This window comes from Lichenostomus cassidix, chromosome Z (genome assembly GCF_008360975.1).
Source record: "Lichenostomus cassidix isolate B80296 chromosome Z, HeHo_3.0, whole genome shotgun sequence".
Classification (NCBI taxonomy): Eukaryota; Metazoa; Chordata; class Aves; order Passeriformes; family Meliphagidae; genus Lichenostomus; species Lichenostomus cassidix.
In genome coordinates this window covers 61,773,744-61,800,648 of record NC_139511.1, presented here as the reverse complement: position 1 = coordinate 61,800,648, position 26,905 = coordinate 61,773,744, and the positions used below count along the sequence as shown (strand labels likewise).

The 26,905-nt window shown below is 41.7% G+C and overlaps 2 protein-coding genes across 3 annotated transcripts in view; one reads left to right on the top strand and one right to left on the bottom strand.

Moving 5' to 3' along the window:
• Window positions 1-1,398: 1,398 nt before the first annotated feature.
• PTGER4 (prostaglandin E receptor 4) lies at window positions 1,399-12,065 on the top strand. Its single transcript, XM_085042156.1, has 2 exons — window positions 1,399-2,780; window positions 9,927-12,065. The coding sequence occupies exons 1-2, from the start codon at window positions 1,974-1,976 to the stop codon at window positions 10,518-10,520; spliced, it is 1,401 nt and encodes a 466-aa protein (XP_084898282.1). The 5' UTR covers window positions 1,399-1,973; the 3' UTR covers window positions 10,521-12,065.
• A 3,557-nt stretch (window positions 12,066-15,622) lies between these two features.
• Window positions 15,623-26,905, bottom strand: part of TTC33 (tetratricopeptide repeat domain 33) — a 43,659-nt gene continuing 32,376 nt past the window's right edge. For both annotated transcript variants that reach the window (XM_085043555.1, XM_085043554.1), the window contains exon 5: window positions 15,623-18,966. In XM_085043555.1, coding sequence (XP_084899681.1) covers window positions 18,616-18,966 — 351 coding nt within the window. In that variant the 3' untranslated portion in view covers window positions 15,623-18,615. The remainder of the gene's footprint in view (window positions 18,967-26,905) is intronic.

Genomic DNA, 26,905 nt, shown 5'->3' with positions numbered 1-26,905 from the left:
GCAAAATGTAAGGGAAAATGCTGTTTGTTTTCTCTGAGCAGGCCACATCACCACCACTGCTACAGTTATTTATCTCTGTATGTGTTATGCTAAAATCAAGGTTTTTTCTAAAACTGAATTCTAATTTTCAAAGCACTTCGATAACAACACTAAAAAGTTGATCAATTAAAGACCATCTTTTTTATTCCATGTCTGCCCATACAGTTTTGAAAACTGAAACTCTCTGTTCCCTTTCCCACAGTACAAACTTGTCCTCATATATTTTTTTCTGTCAGTACTTTTGTCATCAGTATATCATGATCTTATCATGACTTTACTGATATCAAGTCCACAGGCATCATTTTCATAGGCTTAAAAAGGAAAGAGAGGGAGGAGGACAATAAGACTTTTATAATGCATTTTTATATAATTTCATAATGCATTTTGCCCTTATGTCAGAGAAGAGGTTCTTATAAGGATATAAATGTTATGCTTTGGGACAGAGGTTTTGCATCCTTTGCAGCAACTAATGTCACCAAGTGTACAAGAAAGGGCGTTAGACCATGCTGAGTGTGAAATCCAGCATGACACTGCGACGCTTCATCCCTGAGCCAGAAGAGATAGCACAGGTCACCGGCACAGTGACACCTGTGGACATACTTGTGGTCATAGGTCTTGTGTGGACATTTCTGGACTAGGGACTACATCACCACCATCACCGCTTGGGTGAAAGCTGCACGCAGGCACTGCATAAAGCGACTGCTGTCCTTCCATCAGCTCAGATAAGAGTGAACTATAATCGTAGGGCTTTGCCAACAAGTGTAACCCTATTTCCAATTCACACGTGATCGTCTCACAGTCAAGACCGAACAAGTTCTTGGAACAAACGTACAAATGCATCCCTTGAACGCACACACACCCTTCCTGTGCTCGGTACCCACACCAACAGAGGCCAGAAACAGGCAGTACAACAGATCTTCCCTTTGGCAGCGGGACACCCCGGTCACGCCGCCCTGATGCCGGAGCATCGGCTGCCGGCCGTTCTGAGCGGCGTCACCCCGTGGCACCCGCGCCCATCCCTGCGACGAGCGGCGCGGGGCTGACCCGGGCTCGGCCCGGCACACGGACTGCGGCACCCCTCGCGGGTCCTGCGCCGGAGCACGGCGGGCCGGGCAGCCACAAGCCGTTCGGCCCCGCAGTCCTCTCGGTGCGAGCAGCCGGCGCTGCCGCTTGCCAGCCCCGAGGGGCATCAGGGCTCGGCCGCCGTGCGCCGCTCGCACAGGTGCCCCCGGCGCCCCCGGGCCGCCCGGCCCCCGCCCGGCTCCCGCCCCGCGCAACCTGCCCTGCCCGGCGCGGCCAATGGGGCGAGAGGGCGGGGAGCAGCGGCGGAGCGGCCCGGGCCGCCCCCGCCCTCCGCGGCGAAACTCGGCGGGAGCGCCGCGGCGACTGAGACGGCGCCCGCGACCCGCACCGCTCCGCACCGCTCCGCACCGCTCCGCTGCGCTGCGCTGCGCTCCGCCGGCCGGCGGCAGGGGATGAGCCGCGGCCACCGCGCTCCGGCACCTTCTCACACCGCCCCCGGGGACACCTGGAGCCGCCGCCCCAGTGCCGCGCTGAGCCCTCCCCGGCGTCGGTGCGAGAGGCGGTGAGGCGGCTCCGCTCGGCTCCGCTCGGCTCGGGCCGCCCCGATCCCCCTCCGGGCTGGGCGCGGAGCGCTGCGGCAGGAAGAGGCAGCCCCGGTTCCCCCGGCTGCGGTCGGTGGCTGACGGACGGCACCCCGGTTCGGCCCCTTTTTAGGACTTTTTTTTCCTTTCTTTAACTGAAACACACCCCTTTTTTTCTTTTTTTTCTTTTTTTCTTTTTTTTTTTTAATAACTTCTCGCATATTTGAATTTTTACTTTCGCACTATACAATCCTCTTCCCTCCCTTATTCGGCTTTTCCTTTTCGGACCCGATCTTGCCGTCTCAACTCGCCTACTGCAGCGTGGGCATCATGACATTCGACGGCTCCACCAACGGGACCGCCAGCGGGGCCGCCGGCGGGAAGCCCCCTACCATCCCCACTGTCATGTTCATCTTCGGCGTGGTGGGCAACCTCATAGCCATCGTGGTGCTCTGCAAGTCCAGGAAGGAGCAGAAGGAGACCACTTTCTACACGCTGGTGTGTGGACTGGCAGTCACAGATCTCTTGGGGACCTGCCTGGTGAGTCCGGTCACAATTGCCACTTACCTGCAGAACCAATGGCCAGGAGGAGCTGCACTGTGTGAGTACAGCTCCTTCATCCTCCTCTTCTTCGGGCTCTCTGGCCTCAGCATTATCTGTGCCATGTCTATAGAGAGGTACCTGGCCATCAACCATGCCTATTTCTACAACCATTATGTAGACAAGAAGCTGGCAGGGCTCACGCTCTTTGCCATCTACGCTTCCAACGTGCTGTTCTGTGCCCTCCCCAGCATGGGGCTCGGCAAATCTACCATGCAGTACCCTAACACTTGGTGTTTCATAGACTGGCGATCAAACATCACCACCGATGCAGCATATTCCTACATGTATGCAGGCTTCAGCTCCTTCCTGATCCTGGTGACTGTGATCTGCAATATCCTGGTGTGCGTGGCCCTCATTCGCATGCACCGCCAGTTCATGCGACGCACGTCCTTGGGGACAGACACCACCTCCAGCCGTTTATCTGACTTTCGCAGACGCCGGAGCTTCCGTCGGATGGCTGGGGCAGAAATCCAGATGGTTATTCTCCTCATTGCCACTTCCCTGGTGGTGGTCATCTGCTCCATTCCTCTGGTGGTGAGTAACAGCATGCAACCCTTCTTCTGTTCCATCACCCTCCCTGCAGAGCCTTTTTCTCCTACTCTGTTGAACAGATTCCTGTTGGAATAGGTGCTTATTTGTGGCACCTGTACTTGGTGTCACGAGCTGTTATAATAACTCAAAGGCTGTTAGAATACATGCATAGTAAGAGACAGTTGAGTAGATTTACTTTTAGACAAAAAGAAATATGCTTGTCCCAAGTCCTGGACTCCTTTGATTGGTAAAATTAGAGAACCAAAAATTCTAAGTAATTGTTCCACTGTCAGTTGGAATCCATGCAGTAAAAATCCTACTGAGAGCTAAAAGCACTTTAAAGTTCACCTGCAAAATTAATTTGTGATGAGCGAGGTTTGGGTCTGGCCTGAATTTCGGGCTGTTTAGTTTGTTTTAAAAATGTGCATGCTGTTGCTGAAGGGTGCAGCAGTCCTTGATGTGCAAAAGGAGGACGCAGTTGTGTTCACTTGGCACTAGCGACATGCAGAGTGCTTCACAACCACAACCTAAGCTAAGCTCCAACTCCTCAGGGGTTCGTGCACCATCTCTGGGGTAGATCCCACACAGACATCCTTCCAGGAGCTCCCCACACGGTGGGAGGAGTGAACTCAGTGGAACCACCTGTCGGTATTGCTCAGTGAAATGAGTGTTGGAGGAATCTGGCCCACATAAACCTTGAGATCATACCGAAATGTCAAACAACATTACCACTAACTGTTTGCTAATTTTCTGAAAAGGCTGATACAATTAGTGTCATTAAGCTGAACACACAGGATCCACTTTTTTCTATTCCTCCACCTTATCTTCAGGGAAGACAAAAAACACCAATTCTACAAGCTAGAGGCTCAGTTCTTGCTTACCACCCGCCGTAATAAAGCTTGTCAAAATCCTGTCCTACTTTGGCTCCGAAACTTTAAACAAATAGTTGGCTTGCCTTATTTGCCACCTTCCAAAATGCGGCATAGGGCTCAAGCAGCAGTTGTCAGACAGAAGGTGTTTCTACAAGGAGTTTTTTAAGGAGGTTTATTGTCAGTAGGGTAATCCCTCTGTCATAGAGAGGGGGTGCAATATATGTCAAATAGAGCTGGCCAGCTGGAGATGCAGAACAGTATATGTCACTGTAAGGCAGTTTAGAGAAGTGCCTGTGAACAGGACGCAGCTGTCAGCGAGCCTGTCCGTTCCCCTGCTCAGAGGAGCTGTGATCACAAGGGCTGAGCCAGTGCTGCCGCATTTCTGACATAAACAGGAGCTAGTGAAGTGTGGCTGCGCTGGAACACCAGGGTCCCGGCTGTTACCGAAAGCCATCTCCCGTCCTTCGGTGTTGTCACTTTGTGTGGTGCAGAGGCACGACCGAGCATGGTGTTGGGCGTTCATTGCCTGACATCTGAAGGAGGTCGAGAGGTGCTGTCGGAGCTGCACACAGCGTGTCCCCGGGAGGGGCACATGCCTTAGACAGAGGAGCTGTGCCAGCCTGCCCTGCAGTCCAGCTCCAGGAGCGACAGGGGTAAGCCGACTTGTTGCACCGGGATGCATCAGGTGGCCAAAACCCCCACGGTACCGAGGGGTGACAGGACTTAATTTGATTAATCGAGTATCAAAACAGCTACTTCCCAAAAGAACAGTATTGCTTTTTTTCTAAAGAGGTGCTGGTAAATGCAGAGAACGGATTCTGTGAGTTAAATACAGTGTCATAATGTGATGGACTTCAGCAGTTTCAGAAAACAAGCCAAGCCTTATCCTGTGATGAAGCAGCTAGTGGAAGGCTGAGGAGTCTGACTGTGAAATGCAGAATGAAATAGTTTAAATCCATTTGAACCTAGGCACTCTTTTCCCTTAAAAAAGGGAAAAATCAAGAGGGAGGGATTACCAGAAAGGGAACTGGATTGCTAAGAGTTAAAATTAATGAACTTGGGTGGGGCAAAAGGTTTATTATTTAAACAGTAGCTAGTGAAAAACTTGCATATAGCAGAAGTATGTGAAGGTGCAGGTGATAAAGTTGTATAGCTCTCCCAGACCTTGATTTCACTTTGTACAAAGGCAGAGTGTTACCTTGGGAATGTTAACGTAAGTTAGCTTTTACCTGCTGAAGCAGTATGTATTTTCTGTATCTAAAATGACGTGAGAGACTCTCATTTCATTGAGATGGATGACTAAAAATAAAAGGAACCTTTTTCTAAAAAAAACAAAACCAAATAACCACATATATATGCATCATCACAGTGTCCAATGTGGTTAAATTTCTTCATTGTTAAGTAGCTTTTTTAAGTCTTTTGCCTCCCTCTGCGGGAATAACCCACAGCCACATTTGCTGCTTTGTGTCACAATGAACTGCTTTGTATGCTGCTGTGTAACACTCTGGATGCATGGACACTGAGGTTAATGGGGAAACTCAGAGAAGTGACACCTCTATGCTATAAATCCCTAGAAAGAGCCACCAGCAGAAGTAGGTAGATTGCTAATATACAGACTTACATTTTCATGACTCGGAGGAGTTTTAGGGAGTCCTCACCAAGTGAGAGGCTCACCTATAACAGGTCAGCCTGGCAGTCATCAAGAACCATAAAAGTGGTGAGGTGGTGGTGCCAGCATGATTCAGATACACAAAGCAGGCTCAGAAGGTGCTTTGTGACTGAAGTTTTCTTTTGATGAGCTGACTTCCCACTGATGATTTCAGCTGAATAAACCATCACTTAAGTCAAAGCAAAGCAACTTCTGAAAGAGACACATAAGCCTCTAGCATTTTAGAACAAATACTTTCACAAGATAAAGAGATAGCAGATGGGGTCAATCCACCAGGGTCCACTTATTATGGTTTGATAGAAAAAATTTCAAGTCTTGAAATATTAAGCAGCCCTTAAATTACTGAGTGACAGATAACAGCAGTTTTTAATAATGAGATGCTTCAGCACATACTTTACTAGAGGAGTTGTTTAGAGTTTTAGTGGTTATTCATAAAATCAGCAAAATTTTGAAGTAACAATGCTGTAACAAAAATTATGGGAGGTTATGCAAAATGCTGAATGAGCTTGACAGAACTGAAGGCTGATCAAACGTATCAAGAACAGAAAAGAAGAACAAAAAAATTGTGAAAGGAAACTTTTTATATAACCTTGTGTGTTCTCAATGTGCAGAAAATGGTGTGAAAGACATTAATCTGACAAGGCTGTAATTCACTGCAGCAGTCTGTCAGATACTCTTAAAATTTTTAAGTGTGTGATCTTTTTCACATTCTAACCACGGAACATTGCTGTTAAATTAAGGTGATACAAAAAATAAAATGTAATGTTTCAGGGTGTACATGTTGTTGATTGCACGAAATAAGCAGAAGTTTCTAACTTAATGTTTAATTGATCTAAACTTGGATTTTCTTTTGGCTTGGCTGGTTTCAGCTTTTTAATATCAGGGACTGTCCATAGCCAATTGCAAGGTGTCAGACATTTTTTGGCAGTGGAGTAGTCACCATGCAGACAGTAAGACCTTGAAGGGCAAAGGTTATTGGCTTGTGGAGCTGAAAAACTTGTTCCTGCTTACTACCGTATGTTTTTGAAATTTATCATATCAGCATGTGGGGAGATTTTGAGGGCAGGTAGAGGCTGTGGAAGTAATTACTAGTGTGACTATAACTATAAAAGTGACTTTATAATGCTTCATAGGATTAGAAATCATAACTTGGATCTGTAGTTAGTAAAAAGGAAAAGCACAAGGACTCTGATCCTACAAATGCCTATCTTGAGCGTAGACTTGGCATACCTTAGAGCTATGTATTTCTTAATGGGAAATAAATTGCTAGGACTTTTAAGATATGTTGTCTGGATTCTACAGCTACAAAGCTAACACACAAAACCTATTTTTTAGAGATCTGAATTGTTTTAGTTTGCTTCCTTCTATAATTATGATTTCAAATTGCACAAATTCAAGCATCAGATTAGATAACTAATTTAGAAGTGGATTCCACTTACTTGGCACTTGCTTAGAAGAAGCCAGACAATATCTTTTATGCCGCAGCAGAATACTTGTAGCTGAAACAGGATACATCTCTTGCTGTTCTTTGAAGTGATACCTTACTAAATGTTGTTTCACCATTAAGTAAAGAAGGATAGAACTTATATTCCTATATGGATAGGTTTTTTTACCCTATTGTGATTAATATAACCTAGCAATAGGTCTGAATTGATAAATGCATGTATGACATTCTGGGGAGCTTTTCTATGGGACTTTTCTGGGAAGCAGAAACAGTTTGCTACAGAGTTTTCACTGACTGGGTCCATTCTGTGAATCGTTAACCTCTACATGCTGTAGACCTGTCAAGAGGAAATAAAGCACGCAGAGATAGCATAAAACAAGCTGTGCTGTACCATTAGTCCTTTTCAGATACTCTTTTCAGCCACAGAGTGAACACTTGGAGACGTTTTTATCTTTTCATAAAGTCTGCCAGGTAACAGAAAGAGGTGGAATAGGTACCTCAATTTCACGTGCTGCTTATCAAAAGAACAATCCGACTATTAAATCACTGACGTGTAACTATAGCTCTGAGTTTAAAAAAAAAAAAAAAACCAAACCCACAGCGAGCCAGGTATCCGAGTTGAACTGTGTATTTCTTCTGCTGCCTTCAAAGTGTGCCTCCTGGTCGTGCGGTACGGGTGGATTTGTCAGCGGGCACCACTCCCTGCCCACTCCCTGCGTCCCCAGCGGAGGCTGCGCGGGGCAGTTTGAGCTTTGGGCAGCTGCTCTGGGCTCAGCTCCTAAAATCCACGCAGACCTCTGCGCCGACAGCATGCGGGGTTTGACCACCTACGCGGGGGGTCCGCGGCGTGGGGACGGGAAGGGGCGTTTGGGGAAACATTTGGGATGAGGGAGGGTGGTATATACACATAATAAATATACACATATACACATTATACATGTGCACACATATATATTACACCTGTTATACATACACATTATACATACATATTATATATATACGTTATTACACATAGATCCACACCCGCCGCGGGGCAGCCGCGCCATCTAGCGGTGCGCCCGGGAGCAACAATTTATTTATCAATCATTTCTTTACGAATCCTTTATTTACAACATAAATAGCGAAAGCTGCTTACAGAACAAACAGTTAAAATTATAAATAAAATAATAAAATAACGACCTTTTTAAAAAATTATAATTACATTATTTATGAATAAAATTAATAATGAATTCTATTTCTAATTAATTAATAGAATTATTTCTAAAATTGTTACAAATAAAATAGTAAAAATGAAAGAAAGAGTCTTAACAATCTATTTTTTTTTAATCCGTTAAAATAAGTTCGTCATGCATAGGAATACTCTTTGAAGTACCTGAATGCCATGTTTGGCATAATAGATAAATAAGGTTAGGAAATTAGTTGTCAGAAAGACATCTGCAGTGTTATAAATCATTAGGAAAGTAACTGAGGATAAAACTGGCTTTTTTGTTGCTATTAGCATAAATCTATTGTTGCTTTATGAATTCAAGATTTTTCCATATCTTGAGTTTACTAGGTCACCCATAAACCTAGAAAAAGTACTGAGAAAGAAAATGCAGTCAATCATCAGTTTGACAGACCATTTGAGAGAGACTGTGTGCACAGGGCTTCCAGAGAGGGACTCTATTATTCTAAACATACCACTGATAGCTTTGGAGAACACTCCATCTCTGAATACTGACAAGGCTGAATGTCACCACATTGTCCTTCTGCAATAAAATTTCTTAAGAATTGGGAAATTTTTCACCAGATTTGGATCACTTCACATGCAGGACTTCTAAAAAAACTACTTTAGAGGGCTGTCCTAATTTGGCTCATTTATTTCAATGCTTGCCTGCCTCCATGTCTGTAACCTCCTAGTTCCTGATTTCATTTCAGGAGCCAAGGATGAGATTCCACAAACCTCGTAATTTTGCTGCTAAGTTTTACTGTATCAGATAAAAATATAATTCGGATCTATTTTGACTTAATCTGAATAGAACCTTCCGTTATCTACTTTTCCATGGCTTTCCAAGGCCTTTCTCTAACTGGGTGCTGCTTAGGTCTTGCTAAAATGGAGAACAAGCTCTTTGAGACTAATCAACACAACAAACTCCTGTGATGCCATTGTGGCACTGGGAAGATGATATCCAAGAATTGAACTGTGTGTCACTCACAGTGGCATTTACAAAAATGGCTTTTAAACAAGGAGGGAGACCAGCTGAAGAAGAAACTAGAAGAATAAGCTGAAGAACACGTTTCTGTGTAGAAGACAGAGTCCTTTGCTTTTAAAATTTGTGCATGATAAACTAGAATTGCCAATTAAACAGTCACTTCATACACACCTTCAACATCTTAAACTCTTGACCACTTTATTAGTATTTTTGTAAATAAATCCATAATGCTAGCTCATAGAGGAGAACAGTGTACTCTGGTCCAGTGCTGATATAATCTCATTATCTTGGCCTGTTAAAAATCTCCTAGCTGGATGACCTGTCTTTTCGGGGGTTTTCATTTTCCTCTTTTTTTTTTTTTTCTTTTTTTACATTTCTGTTTTTCTAAACCATGCTGCTGCAAGCAAACACTTGTAGTTATATAAACAGTTCCAGTAAGGACAGGTGCCAGGAAAATATATTTCTAAACTTGGGAATCAACAGCTCTGGACTTGCCTAGAGAGTGTCAATTGTGTACTTGGATTATCATGTGTGTTTAGTTCATTGCTAAAAGATTATTAGACCTGTGCTAGAGGAATTGATCAGGTTTACCCAGTCAGTTACATATTTGCAAGTTGCATGAGACTTGAGGTATACCAAGGAAGCAGGATACAGGTCTACATCTTTGTTCCTGGGAATTTTTAAAAACATCAGGCAACATCTGGAGGTTCAGGGATTACTTATGAGGGGAAAATAGAGAAAAAGCCAGTCCTTTCCTACGTGTAACAAAGCTGTTAACATTTTCATCTGATTTTTTTTTGCTATTTCTGAAAGGAATTCACAGCTGCCAACCTGAGATGCCTAACTTTGCCAACCTCTTCTTCTGTCACAGCTTGCAGCTGCAAATCTAGATCTCTGCTTTGAAGTGTAAGCTTTTCTCTCCTGTTGCAATTATGTAATTGTGTCTTCTTTCTTCCCCTTCTCCTTGGGTAGGTGCGTGTCTTCGTGAACCAGCTGTACCAAGCAGAATCAGTGAAGGATATCAGGCAAAACCCCGACTTGCAAGCCATCCGCATTGCCTCAGTGAATCCCATCTTGGACCCGTGGATCTACATCCTGCTCCGCAAGACTGTGCTCAGCAAAGCCATCGAGAAGATCAAATGCCTCTTCTGCCGCATTGGAGGGGCTCGGAGGCAGCACTCGGGGGGCAACTTCAACTGCGTGGATGGGCGCAGGACCTCCTCTGCCATGTCCAGTCAGTCACCCTCCTTCATCTCCCGCGAGCTGAGGGAGATCAGCAGCACCTCCCAGACGCTGCTGTACCCTCCGGAGCTGAGCGAGAGCAGCGTCGGGGGCCGTGTGCTGCTCCCGGGCCCTAGCGCCAGCTCGGCTCAGTCCGACACCACCTCAGTAAGGACACTGCGGAGCTCTGACACCTCGGACTCCTCACAGGGACAGGACTCCGAGAGCGTCTCCCTGGTGAATGAAATCAGGTCTGGTGGCAGGGCCAGCTCTGCATCCAAGAGTGGCCCTCTCCAGGTCACTTTCCCCACAGAGACATTGAATTTGTCAGAGAAGTGCATATAGACAGCCACGAAAGGCATCAACCCTGGGGATACTTCCTGGTACATTGGAAAAACCAGTGCAATAGATAGGTGTTCTTCTATTCATGGGAAGAGGGGTTCTGCTGTGCTTCAAAGGGCTATTTTTCTCTTGCTGTGTGATGGGTACATTTCCTTTAGACTACTGAGGACTGTGTGATACAGACAATGCACTTGGGCCCTGCCATCAGAAATGGTACGAAGCAGGTCTGATGGGACTGGAAACATAAAGTGCCCTGTCTTGTGGGACACAGGAGAGCTACTGTGCCTCTGGAAATAGAAAGATCCCATCACTTGCTTTTTTCATTTTTTCTTTCCAAGTCCGGTAGAATTGTTTTTGCTCCCTCGCTGTGGCTGCTCTGCTAGCAAGTTTTAGCTTCTGTAGAGCTGAATATGAGGCAGCTGCTAGGAACTGGACACAGCTACTCTGAGAGCTGCCTGCAGTAGGATTTTAAAGTGTCTCACTAAAGCATGAAAATGTGAATTTTTATCATTGTATATATCAGGATTGAAAATATTTAAAATTATATTCTTCTCTATGAGAAGGTTTGTTATTAATACAAGGTATATAGAAATGATTGCCAGCCTTCTCTTCCCTCAGTATTTCCTGCTGATAAGGCATTCTTGGCTTAGATTTGTTGTCCATGCTAGATTCACAGCTGATGAGGTAATTCTCAAGCTGAGAATACATAAGCACTTTCTGAGTGAAATGGGAATATATGCCTTTTTAAGAGAGAAAAAGAAAACACATCCTTTCAGTTAAGAATAGTAGTTTTTCAGTATATGTATATACTAAAACCCCAGATTTTATTTATGTTCTGACAATGTTTTTCTGTGTAACACATGCGCGCCTCTCTGAGTGCTTCGGCCCACAGTCCGCACACCGTAGGCACACACTTAACATTGCCCATCAGAGTGGTCCCTCTGCTGCCAGGGAGACTCCTCACCTGCAAAGTTAAGGATCTGTAGAAGTGCTTTCAATATCAGGGCCTAAAACTTTTAACTCCTGGTTAATAGTCTTAATATTTACTTTAGTTAAAGCATCACCGATGTAATAAAGGTATTTTTTCATAACATTTATCATTTTACTTTAAATAGTAAATAGAACTTTATGACTGTGTAATCTGATACTCCATCAAATAAATGTATGAAATCATGGAAGCAGAATCTTCATTTAAAGTATAGATTATATAGAGTTATATCTCAGTCTTGAACACCTTGAAAAGCATTTGTTGCTAGAGTTTTAATGACAAATACATCACCAAAACCAGCTGTTAACCACTGACAAAAAGGAGTTTTGTGTTTTATGTTGTAAGGGTTAGATCTTGTTCCAGAAATACTGTGTATCAAAATAATTCTGTACAGATATTTGGGGGATGTTTTGTCAAATACTATATTATGCTGCTTAAAGTGTTTTCATGTGAATGCTACATTGTAATGAAAATCTTGAGCCTTATGTTGATATGTTTAAGCAGTTGTACTGACCAAAGTAATTTTGGGGATCACAATTAAATGCAAATGTTCTGCTTGATCTCAGATGTTTACAAGAGTCTGCCTTCCAGTGCCAACTCCTCACCTTAACAAGCCTCCCATCTTGGAATGTTTTGCGCTCAGCTACTGCCAAAACATACTTTGTCCTGTAAGTTTCCAAAACACCACAGCATGATCACCATCAGCAAGAAGCAGCTGTCTTCAAAACTGTCCCCAAGAGCACTGACATAGAGCCACAAAAATTCTTTATGTGAACAAAGATGTTTTCCCTTAACAGAGGAGCAGTTGAGCTTCTTTGCCTTGATACATACAGAAAGTGAAGTTAAATCTCTACACAGATATTTGCAGCAGCAGCAGCAGCCAGTTTTCCACCAGTTAAGCTGGAGAACAGCTCAAGCTCCTGCTGCAGCTGCAGCTAAAGATTTGCCCGAATTCCTTGCAATTAAATCACCTAACTATGGTCTGTAGCTTACTAGTGACCAATAGAACAGACTCATCATGCTTCCCACAACAGGAAATAGCACGTGGCAAAGCAGGAAGGTGGGACTGCCACCAGCAGATAACACCACATGTACCAATATGGGACCACACCTTTGCAGCTGGCCCAAAGCAGCACACCAATATTATTGGTACTGTCTGCAGTGACAGAATTAAATATCTACAGTGTATAAGTGTTTAAATAAGGGCTTACTGTTTGTTCAATTATTTCATTAATATGCTTTTATTACTCCTTATCATCATTACTGATGAGAAATACATGTGGTCTGAAAGAGCTTTAAACAATAGAGCATCCTAAGAAGCTGACCTTCTAGCTTTCTTTAGCAAATACATACAATAAAGCCTGAGGTGTTTCTCCTGCCCCCAGCATTCACAATGTGTCAGTAGTGGATGGGACTCACAGCACACATCACCAACATGAACTTCCTCAGTAATGAACTCCATGATTCCCAAACAGCCCAAAAGTCTTCTAAGCAGTACTGGAATTGCCTGCCACAGCTCCATGGCAGCCTATAAAGGCAAAATGGGAGCACCTCTGCTGTCTAGTTGCAAACACAGGAGTTTTCAGGAGCAGTCTGGATAAAGGACTGGGCAAGTGCGCTTTGTTTTAGGGTGACAGCAATATTACATCTGCCTCACCTGCCCCACAGTCCTGCTCAGGTTTAGCACCTTCCTCCAATGCTGACCACAAACACATTACTGAACTACATTCCTCGGCCTCCCAGAGCATAAAAAGTCTCCTAAAATAAAGCTACAAGGTTGAAGAGTCCAGTTTGCCACATGGAGGTTAAAAGGTTATATTCTTGTGAGGTAGTATGAGTAGTTGCCATATATACAAAATGGCTTCCTTTCCCTCACATTAGTATCTCCACTATATGCCCAACCCCCAGAGATCCATATCCCCTCAGAACGGCCTTTACATCTGCATCCACCTTCCCCAGTCCTTTGTGTCTACAGGAAATGATACAAAAATTTCTCACCCCAAACTTGTGAGAAATTTGACTGTTTTGAAACAGTCAAATCTGACTCCACCCTGCTGGCCCTGAGACTGACAATCCCCCCTCACTTCCAGTTGTCTGTCCTGCCCACATCTCAGATCACCACTCTGCTGAACCCTTTCCATCCAGAGGCACTGCTAGACCTCCAGCCCTGCTACCACACCCCAAACCCCAACCCTAATTCAGCTTCAGCCCTGTCCCTGTGGCAGTCCTTGGGGGATCCACCCACCACAGGCAGAGGAGAGCCAGTATCTGCACAAGACTGTGGTTTCTGTGAAGATCTGTAGATTGAATCTCTGATCCACAGTAAATTAGCCTTATGAACGGCTCAGGGTGTAGAATATGCTGTCAGACGACTTGGGCTGTTTTAAACCAGGCTCACACATTCCTGCTGCCACGAACAGCCATGCTGCCTGAGCTGAACTGGCGCTGCAGGCCCAGTGCCAACGCAGTCACAGGATCAGTCTAATCTGCTATCTTCAAATGCCACCACCCAGCATCCTAAGCCAGAAAGCTTTTGAGTTTTTAGTTCTGCTGCTGGACACAATGGCAAATTTGTTCCACTTAAGGCAGATTTACTATTCGGGCTACCAGATACCACCAGGCCTTTGCACTCCCAGGCCCTGCTCTAGACTGACAGCTTTACAGACCTAGAAACCCACTAAAGTCTCAGTCTCCTGCTTTGTGAAACTAAAGTCAGGTCAATCCCCACATCTAATCTTTCCCTTTGATCACTTATCCTGTACAAGCCTTACAGATCCTAGCCTTGTGGCTCTTAGGAAATCAGCCCTCAGAGCCAGGCAGCACATCTGGCAGGATTCAGCAGTCATCTGTGCCCATCAGCTCCTCCTGTTCCTGAACCCTCCCTCTGGAGATAGCACAGCCCAAGCACTCCAGCACGTCTGGGAACACCACGTTAACATGTCAGTGACCTACCATAAACACACCATGCCTGCAACCTGCCAACAAACCAAGCCCACATGCTTCTGCTGTCCTGTGCCCCAGTCCTAACTGCAGTCATAGTTTTATAGCCATTGTATGAACTCAAAATCAGTTAAAATAGCACCTCAACACTAGTATTTTACCTCCTTTCCCTTGGTTTTAGGATTGGGAGGGAACTTGTGTGGGCAAGGAAGTTTCCAATGCTACCCCTCTGATCTTGATCTGTAAAACCAACAGATACTCAGACAACTTCAGACAACTTTCAGGAAATAGAAGACTAACCTGCTCCATTTGCTTTTTATCCCTCTCTGTGACTACTTTAAAAAATCCCATATCTTATGGTATTATCAAATTAGGGTCACTGTTGTGTTATCAGATATTCCTTTTTTTTTTCCCCTCTAGTATTGTCAGAAATGATTTATTTATTCTCCCTCAGTACACTTATGCTTTTTAAAGATATTTATCTCCATCTATGAGTGGAAGTCACATGCCTGGTTTCAACATTTGAGGTTAACTGCCAGTCAGTCACCTTGAGCTTCTTTTGTAGTCAAGGGAAATAATTAGGCACCTTGGGAGGCTGATTCAACTCATTCTAAGATACTTATCTAACACAGGGCATATGAATGGCCCTGTGAGGCTGTGTATTTCTTTCCACAGGATATAAACGGAGTCAAAGGGAAGAAATGTATTTAAATGTTTAACTGTAGACTTTTAAATCAACCAAAATTATTCCACCTATCCCACTGTTGTTCTTTAGCTTTCCTCTTGAATGGCATTGCAACACTTGAGCATTTTAATATGTGATTCATATGGAAGGCAAACACATGAAAGCTACTGCAGCCACTGCCACTAATGACAATGAAGAACAATAAAAATAATTTCTTAATGTCAAAAGGGGAGTGTACTTCACTAATACCCTATTTTGGATAACATCTCCTTTTGCTCCATTTCATGTGGATACCCCTGCAAGGTTTAAAAGCACTGCACATCATCTTTTATTAAATATTTTTCCCCAAGATGTCCTCTTTTCTTTTTCACCATAACACATTAATGTTCACCAGAGACAAAAGCTAATTACTAAATTAGGAACATCCCAAAATACAAAATTCTACTTATTTTTGTCATAACCAAAAGAATAAATGGGCATCACCAGGCAGCAGAGAATTCAATATTTTATTCAAACTGATCCAGAAAATTACATACATGCAAAACATGGCATGCTGTACAAAAAACAACGTTGAAATCACCAAAATTTGAACTTCTTCCCAGTTTGAGAACAGTGTCACAAGAACTTAACTGCTCTACAAAACACTACAGTTCTGACAATACCTAGAATTCAAACCTGATCTTACCAGAAGGAAAACACATTTAGTACTTGGGATGGAAACCACCACCGTTCAAGCCTGGCAGAGCCTGATGGTGCAGATGTACATCCCTCCAGCAGTTTGGCCCTGCAGTGCTGAAGTCAGTAGGAACTTTGTGAATCATTCCAGTGGAAACAGATTCTATGATAACATGGGCCTCTGAGAGGAGGGCAGCAGTCCTTCCTGCATGGGTAAAGACAGAACACTGACGCAAGTATAAAGCGTAAAGAAAGAAAAGATGATGTGGATACAACCTTCAAAATGAAAACATACCCTACAACATCTCACACATTTCCTTTTCTAGACAGAGAACATCTCTTCTTTGAAGAAATCTGTCCAAACTCCTCTCATGTTAACTCTTCCTATGTCTGGCTGATTGTATTAAGTTGATAGGAGAAATTAAGATTAATAAATCCTTCAACTCTAACAATTTAAACTATCAAACCATATATTAATCAATTGCCTATTCAGTAAGCACTTGAAATCTTTCTGAACTTAATGAACAAATAAAAAAGTAGCATGCTGATGTTTTACATTTCTCAGTATATTTAGGTCACTGTAGTTATAATTATTTTGAATACTCAAAAGATATTAAAAGGTGTGATTTTTTGTGTATGTGTGCTCATGCAAGCAGATCTAAAAAAAATCACACAAAAAAACATTCAGGGAGAATCTTTCAAAAATTAATGAAAACTTAGTACAGCAGGACAATTAAGTCTTTTAAAGGGATAATTAATTTTAGCTTTACAACTGTATGTATCCTCTTAAATAAAGATACCCTGATATCAGATATAAAGAAGGTATGATTTGAGAGAGTTTTTCGGCAATACACTTTCCACTGCAAGAAACACTATACATCTTAAGCAACATTATTTTCTTTTAAAATGTGTTATTTTTAAACTAGAAATCATTGAAAAATGCAAAGATGACTGATTTCAGAAGTTTCACTTGTCTACAAAACTACATTATAATACAAAATATTATCAAAATCAAGTAAAAATTACACGTTCTCAAACTGAATTCTTCAAGAATTCCTCAGCTGACCATTTTTTCCAGTACAGTTAAGAAGTGATCATCCCTACCATGTCTCCAAGACAATGAAACAAGAACAGTCTCTGCACAGAGCACAAGAAACAGCCTGACTTCCTTTCTCTGAACTGCCTGCGTGAGGAACCAAGTGCCACCTTACCCTGAAGAAAAATGAACATTAAAAAAATCTCCTAGGGTATGCCTCTAAGTTAACACAATGTGAATACCCACCACAGCATCCAAAATCCAAAAATGATAAAAAGGGAGACTCCAGCAATGATGTCCTGGAAACTTGGTTCTCCAAGAACATACGTTTAATGGCAGGTCGTAAGAATTAAGAAAAGCAAGTTGATTCCCTTTATCAGATTAGCCTCATTAGGAAAGAAGAGCCCCAAATGCAATACAGCTCAGCCACATGTATTTCCTACTCCCACCATTCTACTTTTAGGGATGTCTGTAGCACACCACACACAATATGGAAAAGCCAGTTTCAGTCACAAACTGAATGTTCTTTCTTCTGGTGAAACATTAGTTGTAACTAAGCATTCAGGGCGTTGTTTGGTTAAGAATTTTCTTTCATCTAATCAGAAAGTGTTTAACCCATTCACTGAGGAAAGCAACATTAAAGGTTTCTACTTGACTACTCATCAGGAAGTCAGATCTATAACACATACACATACAAAGTAATAATCCATCTCTGCTTCATAGGAAACTTTCTCATAGAATACGTACTTAATGACAACAAAGACTGTTAACTGAAAACAAGGTCACACTTTTACTGGAAGAAAATAATGTTAATTAATAGTGACTGAAATAATTTTTTACAATTCCTTTTTCTTTTTGTGGTGGTTTTGGCTGGGATCTAGTTAATTTTCTTCAGTTGCAAGTATGGGGCTAGGTTTTGATTTTGTGCTGGAAACAGTATTGATAACACCCAGTTGTTTTCATTATTGCTGAGCAGTGCTTGCACAGGGCCAAGACCTTTCCCTGCTCCTCATCCCACCCCACCAGGGAGGAGGTTGGGAGTGCACAAGAAGATGGGAGAAAGTAATCCAGAACAGGTGACCCCAGCTGACCACAGGGCTATTCCATCCCACAGCTATCATGCTCAACAAACACAACTGGGGAAAGAAGGAGGTAGGGGAAGGGAGGACATTCAGAGTGTCTTCCCAAGTCACATGTGATGTTGCCCTGCTTTCCTGGGATGGCCAAGCACCTGCCTGCCCACAGGAATTGTAGGTGAATCCCTTGTTCTGCTTTGCTTGAATGTGCAGGTTTTGCTTTGTCTGTATCTCAGCCCATCAGTTCTCTCACTTTTACTCTTCCAATTCTCTCCCCCATTCCACCGGGAGGGAGTCAGCTGTGTGGGACTGAGTTGTCAGCTGGGGATAAACCACAGCACTTCTACAGTTCAAATAAAAGTTTCCTTATTACTGGGAAAATGTACACATTAACTTGTAAAATTATGAAATACACAAGGATGAAAAGCAGCTGTTAGAATGCAGTTAAGCATTTCAACATTACATTTATTCATAAGAATTTGGAATTTTCAGAATCAACACTTGCCTTTTTTTTTGAAAAATATGGATGGAACAACAACTCAGGTCATTGCTTTTTTAGTTAATAAAATAACTTCAATTCACTAACTTTCGTAGATTATCCTACCATTTAATACAAAATCCCCAAACACAAAGCAAGCAAGATACAATAAATAACCGTAGTTCTTAAAACTATGGGTATGACAACCCCTGAGGCTGCCCTACCGGGCCCTGATGAAAAGGGTCTCATCAGGAGTTGCAGGACAATTGTCCTGCTCAGTAATAGTCTCTACTGTGCCTGAAGCAGACACAATCACCATCGTTTTAGCTGCTGAAAGAGCTTTCTCCTTCTCTGCAATGGCAGCACAGACTGCCACAATTTCATCACTTTCAAAGTCATAGTCTGGGATTGACTCTTGTGCAAGCTCTTTCTCTTCTGCCAGTGCTTGCACTGACTCAGTCTTTGTTGCCTTCTGCTGTTCCTGTAGTTTTCTTGCCCAGGAAAGGTCTTCATTCCATACTTCAGGGTTCATTGGAAAGATGTGTAAGGATACCTGGAAGCTTCGGATTGCCTATAGCAGAATAGGGAAGAAACGAAGATTGGACACTTTAGAGCCTACGTATTTCATAAAAATTGACAACAAAAAAAACCTACATACATCATTAGAGCACAGCCAAAAGCTGTTTTGCTCCTGTATTTATTGGAGCAATCCTCCCTCAGTTTAAGTTCAATAGCAGCTTCACCCCAAACAACTGTGTCTGAGAGAACAAAAATGCGTGAACAAACTAGGTACCTGGTAACAAGAGCACAAATAAAGAGTTCATATATTAAAAAAAATTGTAATGAAAAAGATAAGAGCAAAACAAATTTCTGGATGGTTTTCTATTCCACTTCTCTCTTGTCATCAGATGCACATAAAGGTATAAGCAGACAGATATGGTTTAAAGAAATACAGAAAACGGATTACTAGAATTTGAAGTATCACAAATATTGCTGCCTTTAAATTAGCATGCAGTCATTTCACATCCAGACCTAATACACTAACACTAGCCACATGGTCATAAGCAGTTTCTGTAACAGCTATGTGGTTATAAAAACAATAAATGGGCACAGGGAGCCAAATAAACTCCAAATTTGCAGAGCTGCTCTAAGAACGAACCTCTACGATCTTACAAACCATGTAATAATAGTACAAGTATTGGTAGTGCTGCTCCTTTCTTTCAGTTCAGCTGGGAAAAGACTCACAAATATAAATCCTCAACAAAGAAGCTGTGAAATACCAAAAAAAAAGTGTGACCATCTAAAAGTAAGATGAGGTTGCTACAATACTAGAAACAAACTGTATTGTCTTTTAGTTATATTAACAGTGGTCAAGGCTGAACCTACGTAGTCAAACTTAGGTGCATGTACACAAAAGCATGTGTGTATTTCACATTAATGTCGGTTACATATGACATTATGACATGACATTTCACATGTAATGTCAGTTAGTTTCACATTAATAAAGTCAGTTATGAAAATGGGTCACCTTAATGACAGAGCTCTTGTATGACATGTACCAAAGCCTTCCTGTAAGGTGGGAAAACTGTGATGATATGGATTGGGATGATATTTGGAAAGAGTTCTAGTAACTTGCACATCAGAACTTTAAAGACATATGGTAAACTATCAGATTCTGTATTCAGTTTTAATTTATAAATAATTAAAGCACACCAATTAATTTGTAAAATCAGAACTTTTCATCTGCACTTACAGAAACTGATAGTTCATCCTTCTGGTGGCACAGGTGAATATATGGACTCCACATGATAGGAACTCAGACGAAAGATACAAAATCAGATTTAAGAAATGCTGATTATGCTGTGAGTATTGCTGCTGTTATAATAAGCAGCCTTTCAGCTCCAGATGGAAAAAAGAAGCTTGATTATTGGTCCAGAGCCAGCTCTGAAGTGTAGGAGCATGCTGAACTTTAAACAGAAGGAGGAGTGAAGTATAATTCTTGTAAAACAGTGTCACTTTATTCAACTTTGCTGGCTTTTAATTTTCAGGGATAGACGAACGACAAGTAAACACTAAATGCTCTTTTCTGTATTTCTGATATAAACAAACACCATCTGCTTTTAAGCTTTCCTTGAAAGAGGTCCCTTAATTAAAACCTGTCTATATAGTCATGTTCATGCACAATAAATAACATTTGGTAAGATTCAAAGCTGCTTTGACGATTCATACAATACAGCATAAAAAGATCGCCTTAGTAAATCAATTAGAAAAGAGTTTTTGTGCTTGACATTTTGATAAAGAAATTACTAAATACTAAAGTAAATTTTTAAGTGCTGCAAAAAACTGGAGGGATTAATTTTAAAAAGCAGCAATGTAAAATTGAAAAATACACACTTGTCATCCATTTAAAATATTATGTTGCCACTGCAATGGTGCCCAAAGCCACTAATTTCTATTAAGACAGAAGAAAAGAACAGTGCTACTTTTAATTCTTCCCCTAATGGAGACGTAAATCTCCAATTGCCCGTCACATTATAAGAAAACATCGTGACACTACATAAAATTGGTATATCTGGTGTCATTTTAAAGAGCAGCTGTGATTTTAGAGACCCTGCACATAAGGACTACAGGACTTTACATCAGTACGTAGCCACGTATCTGCTTTTCCTTCTGTAGGGAAGTGCAATGCAAAACCTACTGCAAGACAGTCTTGCTTGTGGAATTACAGTATTTGAAAAATCTGTATTTTTTAAGTATTTTACATATCACCTCACTAAGTAGTATTCTATAGCAAACAATCTTTCATTTGTCCCATGAGCAGTCTCTTCTGCTGGTTAGCACAGTCTTCAAATGTGAAGGGGAGTCCTTATCAGGCTGCGGGTTTTTTACAAGTTTCTGCAACACAAGGCCTTAGTAACTGTTACTATACAGAAACCGCTAAAAAGGCAAAGGGAGAATTTTAAGAGGTTGTATCTGCTGCCAAGATATGTCATAGGCCTTTATGTTACACTTGCAGATACTTTCTGACCTGTTTCAAAGGACGGTCTATCAGTGAAGACATGTATGCATCTGTAAGTAATCTTCTGTGTTTGGTGATCTTTATATGGAAATTTTGTTTCTGTGGTTTTACAGCACTCAACCCAGTCCTTGCAGGTGCTGGTACATGAAAAGCTGGACATGCCCTGGCCATGGCACTCACAGCCCAGAGAGCCAAACGTGTCCTGGGCTGCATCCAGAGCCCTGTGGGCAGCAGGGGAGGGAAGGGATTCTGCCCCTCTGCTCTGCTCTGGTGAGACCCACCTGGAGCACTGCATCAGCTCTGGGGTCCCTGCACAGGAGGGACATGGACCTGCTGGAGTGAGTCCAGAGGAGGCAACAGAGGATGAGGGGCTGGAGCACCTCTGCCAGGAGGACAGGTTGAGAGCATGGGGGCTGTTCAGCCTGGGGAGAGAAGGCTTCAATGACACCTTACAGCAGCATCCTGGTACCTAAAACAGGCCCATGCGAGAGCTGGAGAGGGACTTTTTACAAGGATATGTAGTGATAGGACAAGGAGTAATGACTTTAAACTGAAAAAGGGTAGATTTAGGCTAGATGTAACATTGTTTACAATTAGGTTGATGAGACACTGGAGCAGGTTTCCCAGAGAGGTGGTAGATGCTTCACCCCTGGAAACATGTCAGGCTCAACAGGGGTCTGAGCAATCTGGTCTACTTGAACATGTCCCAGGTGCTTGCAGGAAAGTTTGACTAGAGGACCTTCACAGGTCCCTTCCAAACCAAAGCTTTCTATGATTCTATGACAATATATTACTGGTATTTAAGTCTTATTTTTTTGTATTATTCACCATGAACAAAAATAAATATTTTTTACAGAAGCATTAAGCATAGTAATCTAGAAAACAGAGAAACAAAAATTTTAGTATATTTAAAGACTCCTCTCGACATTCTTTTTCAAACAAGAAAAAAATCAAAACCTTTCAGGTACTTTTCACCAGGGTTTGATCTCAATTGGAAATGTATTATCTATTTTTTACTTTAAACTGCCAGCTTGAACTTTTCTGTGTGATTTTCTGCTCAGATTATTTCTCCTTTTCAACAAAAATTTCCTCTCTGGAGATTTCATTAAAAGTAATTCTGGTGTCTTACAAAATGAAGTGAACACTTAGTATTTTGCACTTCTTATATTTACAAAACCATTTTATTTAAAGGTTCTGGTACTCGCTGCCATGTTCTGGAGAAAATACTAAAAATATAGTTATTTTCCAGATGCAAAATACTATTTTTGCCTTATGCTTATTGGGATTGGTTAAGTTACAAATGCATACAAGTCTTTGTTCCCATCTGGTAGATGTGTGTGAGATATCCTAACTTCCACACCTTCCTTCCTTCTTCTCCTTTTGAAGAAGCTTGTATCCTCCCCTTGTACTTCCTTTTGCTTCAGTGACAGATTTCTCAGATGTCATTTTGCACTACCTCATTTCTTCACAGCCCTCATTCCTTCCATTTACTGCCTTTCTGCCTTTACACCTCAGTGCACATCCCTGCACGGCTGCAGCACGTTCTGCTGAAGTCACTGCTTCAGGCTGCCTCTACCACAGACCTCTAGAGCGTGCTCCACCAGAGACATGGATATAATCCAAGATGCCCTGGAAAAAAAACACCACAAAAATCAATCCCATACTACAAAATTGACACAGCCTAAGAAAAAGCTTAAGTGTTATGAGAACTCTTACCTTGTAAGTCAGGAAAATCCAAGAAAACATTTATTCCCTTATTACCAAATAATACTGCCAAAATTACTACAGGAATTTTAAAACAGTGATCAAATAAACTTTCTTCAACATCCCTGTTTGTCTTATCCTGTGCATTGTTTTAGCGAACACTTTCAATTAAAAGGTCTAGATTCTGAGAAATGCACTCCTCTAAAGTCCTGAGCACCTGGCAAAGGTAACTAACAGGAGGCACCAGCTAAATCAGTCCCAGTCACTTTCAAGAATTGAGTACCCCTGGCAGAAATGTAGCTGAAAAGGGCATTTAAACTTTTGGAGACTCGCCTGCCCTTCTGCTTTCTTAATGGAAAATGAAAACCGCCTCCAAGATCTTTCTGTGCATTAACAATTACTATCACAAAACATATTTATGATTTCCAACAGTGGTTAGAAAAGAATAAATACATGCTCTGTTGTAGATGGAGAGGGCAGGACTAACAGGACCTTTCTGGGAAAGCTAATTTTACTGGCTATTACCTCAGTAGCTCAGCAGGACTGTTTAAAGCTGTTGAAAATAATTTAACAGAACCCCACTTTAACTGAAAAAGCATGGTACTTTCCCTCTAACTATTTCCCAAATACTTTGACTTTTCAGTGGAAGGCTAACCACCAGTTTCATTTTTATTACCAAAATACTCTGTTTCTAAATGCTAACATTAGTAGCACGTTGAAAAATTGTCTCAAATTCAGAATTAGTTCCGTTAATTAGCTGTATTCCAATAAAACACAGTCATTTTCCCTCTTTGGGAGTACATAACTTCCATCGTTATCTAAAAGACCTAAAACTATTTCTTTCAAGAGAGATAAAAGGAAAGGGCTGATCTAAGGCCTCATATTGTCAAGGCTTGATTCTTTTGACAAAATATTGTGTCACACTTAAAGATGGCTAAAGCACTAGCAACTTAGCAGGAATACAAGAAACCACATCCTTCAAACCATCAAACAAAACCCGGGCACAACTGGTGCATATTTACACATCTACCCTCTCAACTTTGTGATTCTCAGCACTCCAGCTTTGATAGGGACCCAAAATTAGGTAAGGCTGAAGTCACAGAACCACAGAATGGCTGGGGTTGGCCAGGACCTCCTGAGGTGGCCTGGGCCAAGCCCCTGCTCAGGCAGGGCCACCTGGAGCTGACTGCCCATGACCATGTCACACCACTGATGAATTTCTCCATGGTGGCAGACTCAGGGCTTTCATTTGGTCCTTTGATTTTCTTTGTGGGTTTGGTTTTGGCTTCTCTTTTTAATGCTGCTTTTGTTTGGTTTTGGTTTTTTTCCTTGATTAATCAAAGCACTGTCTCATGGGAGGAACTGCTCTAATGGAGCTACTAGTGTGAAACTGTTAACTAGTTAAGATGTCATCAACAGTATAGTAATTTGTAAAACCAAATATTTACAATGAAATAAGAAAAATACTGCAAGCCTGACTGTAATTCTACAGTTTCTACATTCACATTGAAGATCTACTCAGATGAGCTCAGCACATTGACTTACAGAATTTATGGAATTTCTGCCTTTACAGAAATAAAGTTCTCCTTGCTCACATTTAAGTATTACTGTTAAATTACCCTATTTAGTAAAATCAGAAAAAAAAGAGCAAACAAGTTTATAAATGCTAAAAGGGACTAATTTACCTCACTCTTTCTGTCACAAGTTTGACAAAAACTAAATCCAGGAAAATCTTTTTCTCTTTTTTTTCATATTATACAGCTCATAATATAAATTAGATTTGTTTGGAAGCTGAATTTTAGACCTGGGAAACTTCAAATTAAAATACAGTAAATTGGGGTTTTTTCCTAAGAAAAAATGCATCACTCTTTGTGAAGTAATAAAAATATTCACAACAGAGCATTTGGCAGGATGTGGGTAATGAAGACAGATGTTGGTGGGGGAGAAATGAAACAAAGAAACAGAAGAAGCAGCTTCTGAGAAGGGCAGTAATTCCCAAATCATAAAAAAAAATTACTACAAAGCCTTGATATTTATACTTTATTAACGTTTTTTTTTTTGGTAAAAAATATGATACAAGGAAAAAATTGAAAATCATGGCAATAATAACCTAATGAAAAAAAAGAGTAATTATTACTTAAACCACTTGGTAAAAAAACCCCCAGTAGGTCAATAATTATGAACTTATTTCATATTTTAAAACTCCTTCAGTCTTAACCTCTTAAGAGTCTTTAAAAATTGCTTGGTTCAAAAACAAACAGTGAACATTGCTTGCATTTTAGAACAACTCCCCAAGCTCTCTGTAAGTGAGAACATACTCATCAGAAGGCAGTTCAACCGAAAGACAGAAAGGCAAAGTGTAAACACACAGTACCAAAGCACTGGAGACACCAACAGGAACTTGCACACCTCGGGCTCCCTACTCAGAAACAATCAGAGACATTAAGAGGGCAAACTGCCTCATGATAACCCCTCCTCCCTCCCTCTTCACAGACAGTGAGGTCAATATAACAATTACAGGAGCACCTGGGGCAGTGTTGCAGATGAATGAAATGCTTTGAGGCAAATCTCTGATTGTTCCCACTTAAAATGCTTTGCTTTGCATCACAGAATAGTCTCATATACATAACTTAGATCCCTTTCTGATTAAGCTCAGTAATGCACTCTGAGAGACAACCTGAAGTGCTCCTCTGGAATAAAACAAAATTAATATAAGGTGAACACTAGGTCGCCAGCACTCAAGATATCCACTGCTACTGGTGTTTCACAATTTGTAGAATCATGAAAGCTACACAGACAAAGCTCATAGGATCTGATGCATCGAGCTGGTGGGTATAACTAGTATTAGTATATCATTATTTATAACTGGTATTACAGCAACTGTAGCATTTTTTACAAATTAAACAGCATCAGTTACTTAGGATCCTTGAAGGAAATAAAACTTTGATCTTCCTGAGACTAGTGCTTTTAAAAATCTCAAGACATAATTTACAGTGACAGTTTCATACACTTAAAAGGAAAAGATTCAGACAGAACAGACCATCTACTCTTACCTTCTACACCACAAAAAGCCATGGAATGTCATCAGTGTTGGAATGCCAATATGCATGGGCTTATATGAGATATTTCATATTATGATACTGCACCAACAAAGGGAGCACATTGCACATCTGCAAGACACAGCTTTTGTCTCAGCATTTGTCTAACAGGACTAAAGCACCTTCCCGATGAAGAATAGCTAGAAGAGTTGGGGCTGTTCAGCCTGGAGAAGAGAAGGTTGCGTGGAGAACTCATGGCAACCTGCCAGTATCTGAACGTGCCTACAGGAAAGCATGAGAGGGACTCTTTGTCAGGAACTAGTGATAGGACAAGGAATAATGGGTACAAACTGAAAGAGGGGAAATTTAGGTATCAGGAAGATATTCTTTACTGTGAAAGTGCTGAGACTTTGGCACAGGTTGCCCAGAGAAGTTATGGATGTCCCATCTCTGGGAGTGTTCAAACCCAGGCTGGATGTGGCTTTGAGCAACCTCGAGTAGTAGAAGGTGTTCCTGCCCACAGCACCAGCAGGTTGGAACTAGATGATCTTTAAGGTTCCCTCCAACCCAAACCATTCTATGACTCTAGGTGATTCACACTGTTTGGGTTTACTTTGGTTTGTTTGGGTTTTTAATACTGATCCTTACTACATTTTAAAAATTAGTTTTGCAAGAATTGTTAACCTCCATTAAAAAAAAAAAACTATTTTGTTTTAATTCTTGATATTTTTCAGACCAAACATTGTAAC

What these genes read in the sequence shown, in the direction of transcription:
- PTGER4 (XM_085042156.1), top strand. Translation starts at nt 1,974, where the DNA reads ATGACATTCGACGGCTCCACCAACGGGACCGCCAGCGGGGCCGCCGGC. An exon ending in TCTGCTCCATTCCTCTGGTG is followed by an intron (nt 2,781 to 9,926) that starts GTGAGTAACAGC and finishes CTCCTTGGGTAG; the next exon opens with GTGCGTGTCTTCGTGAACCA.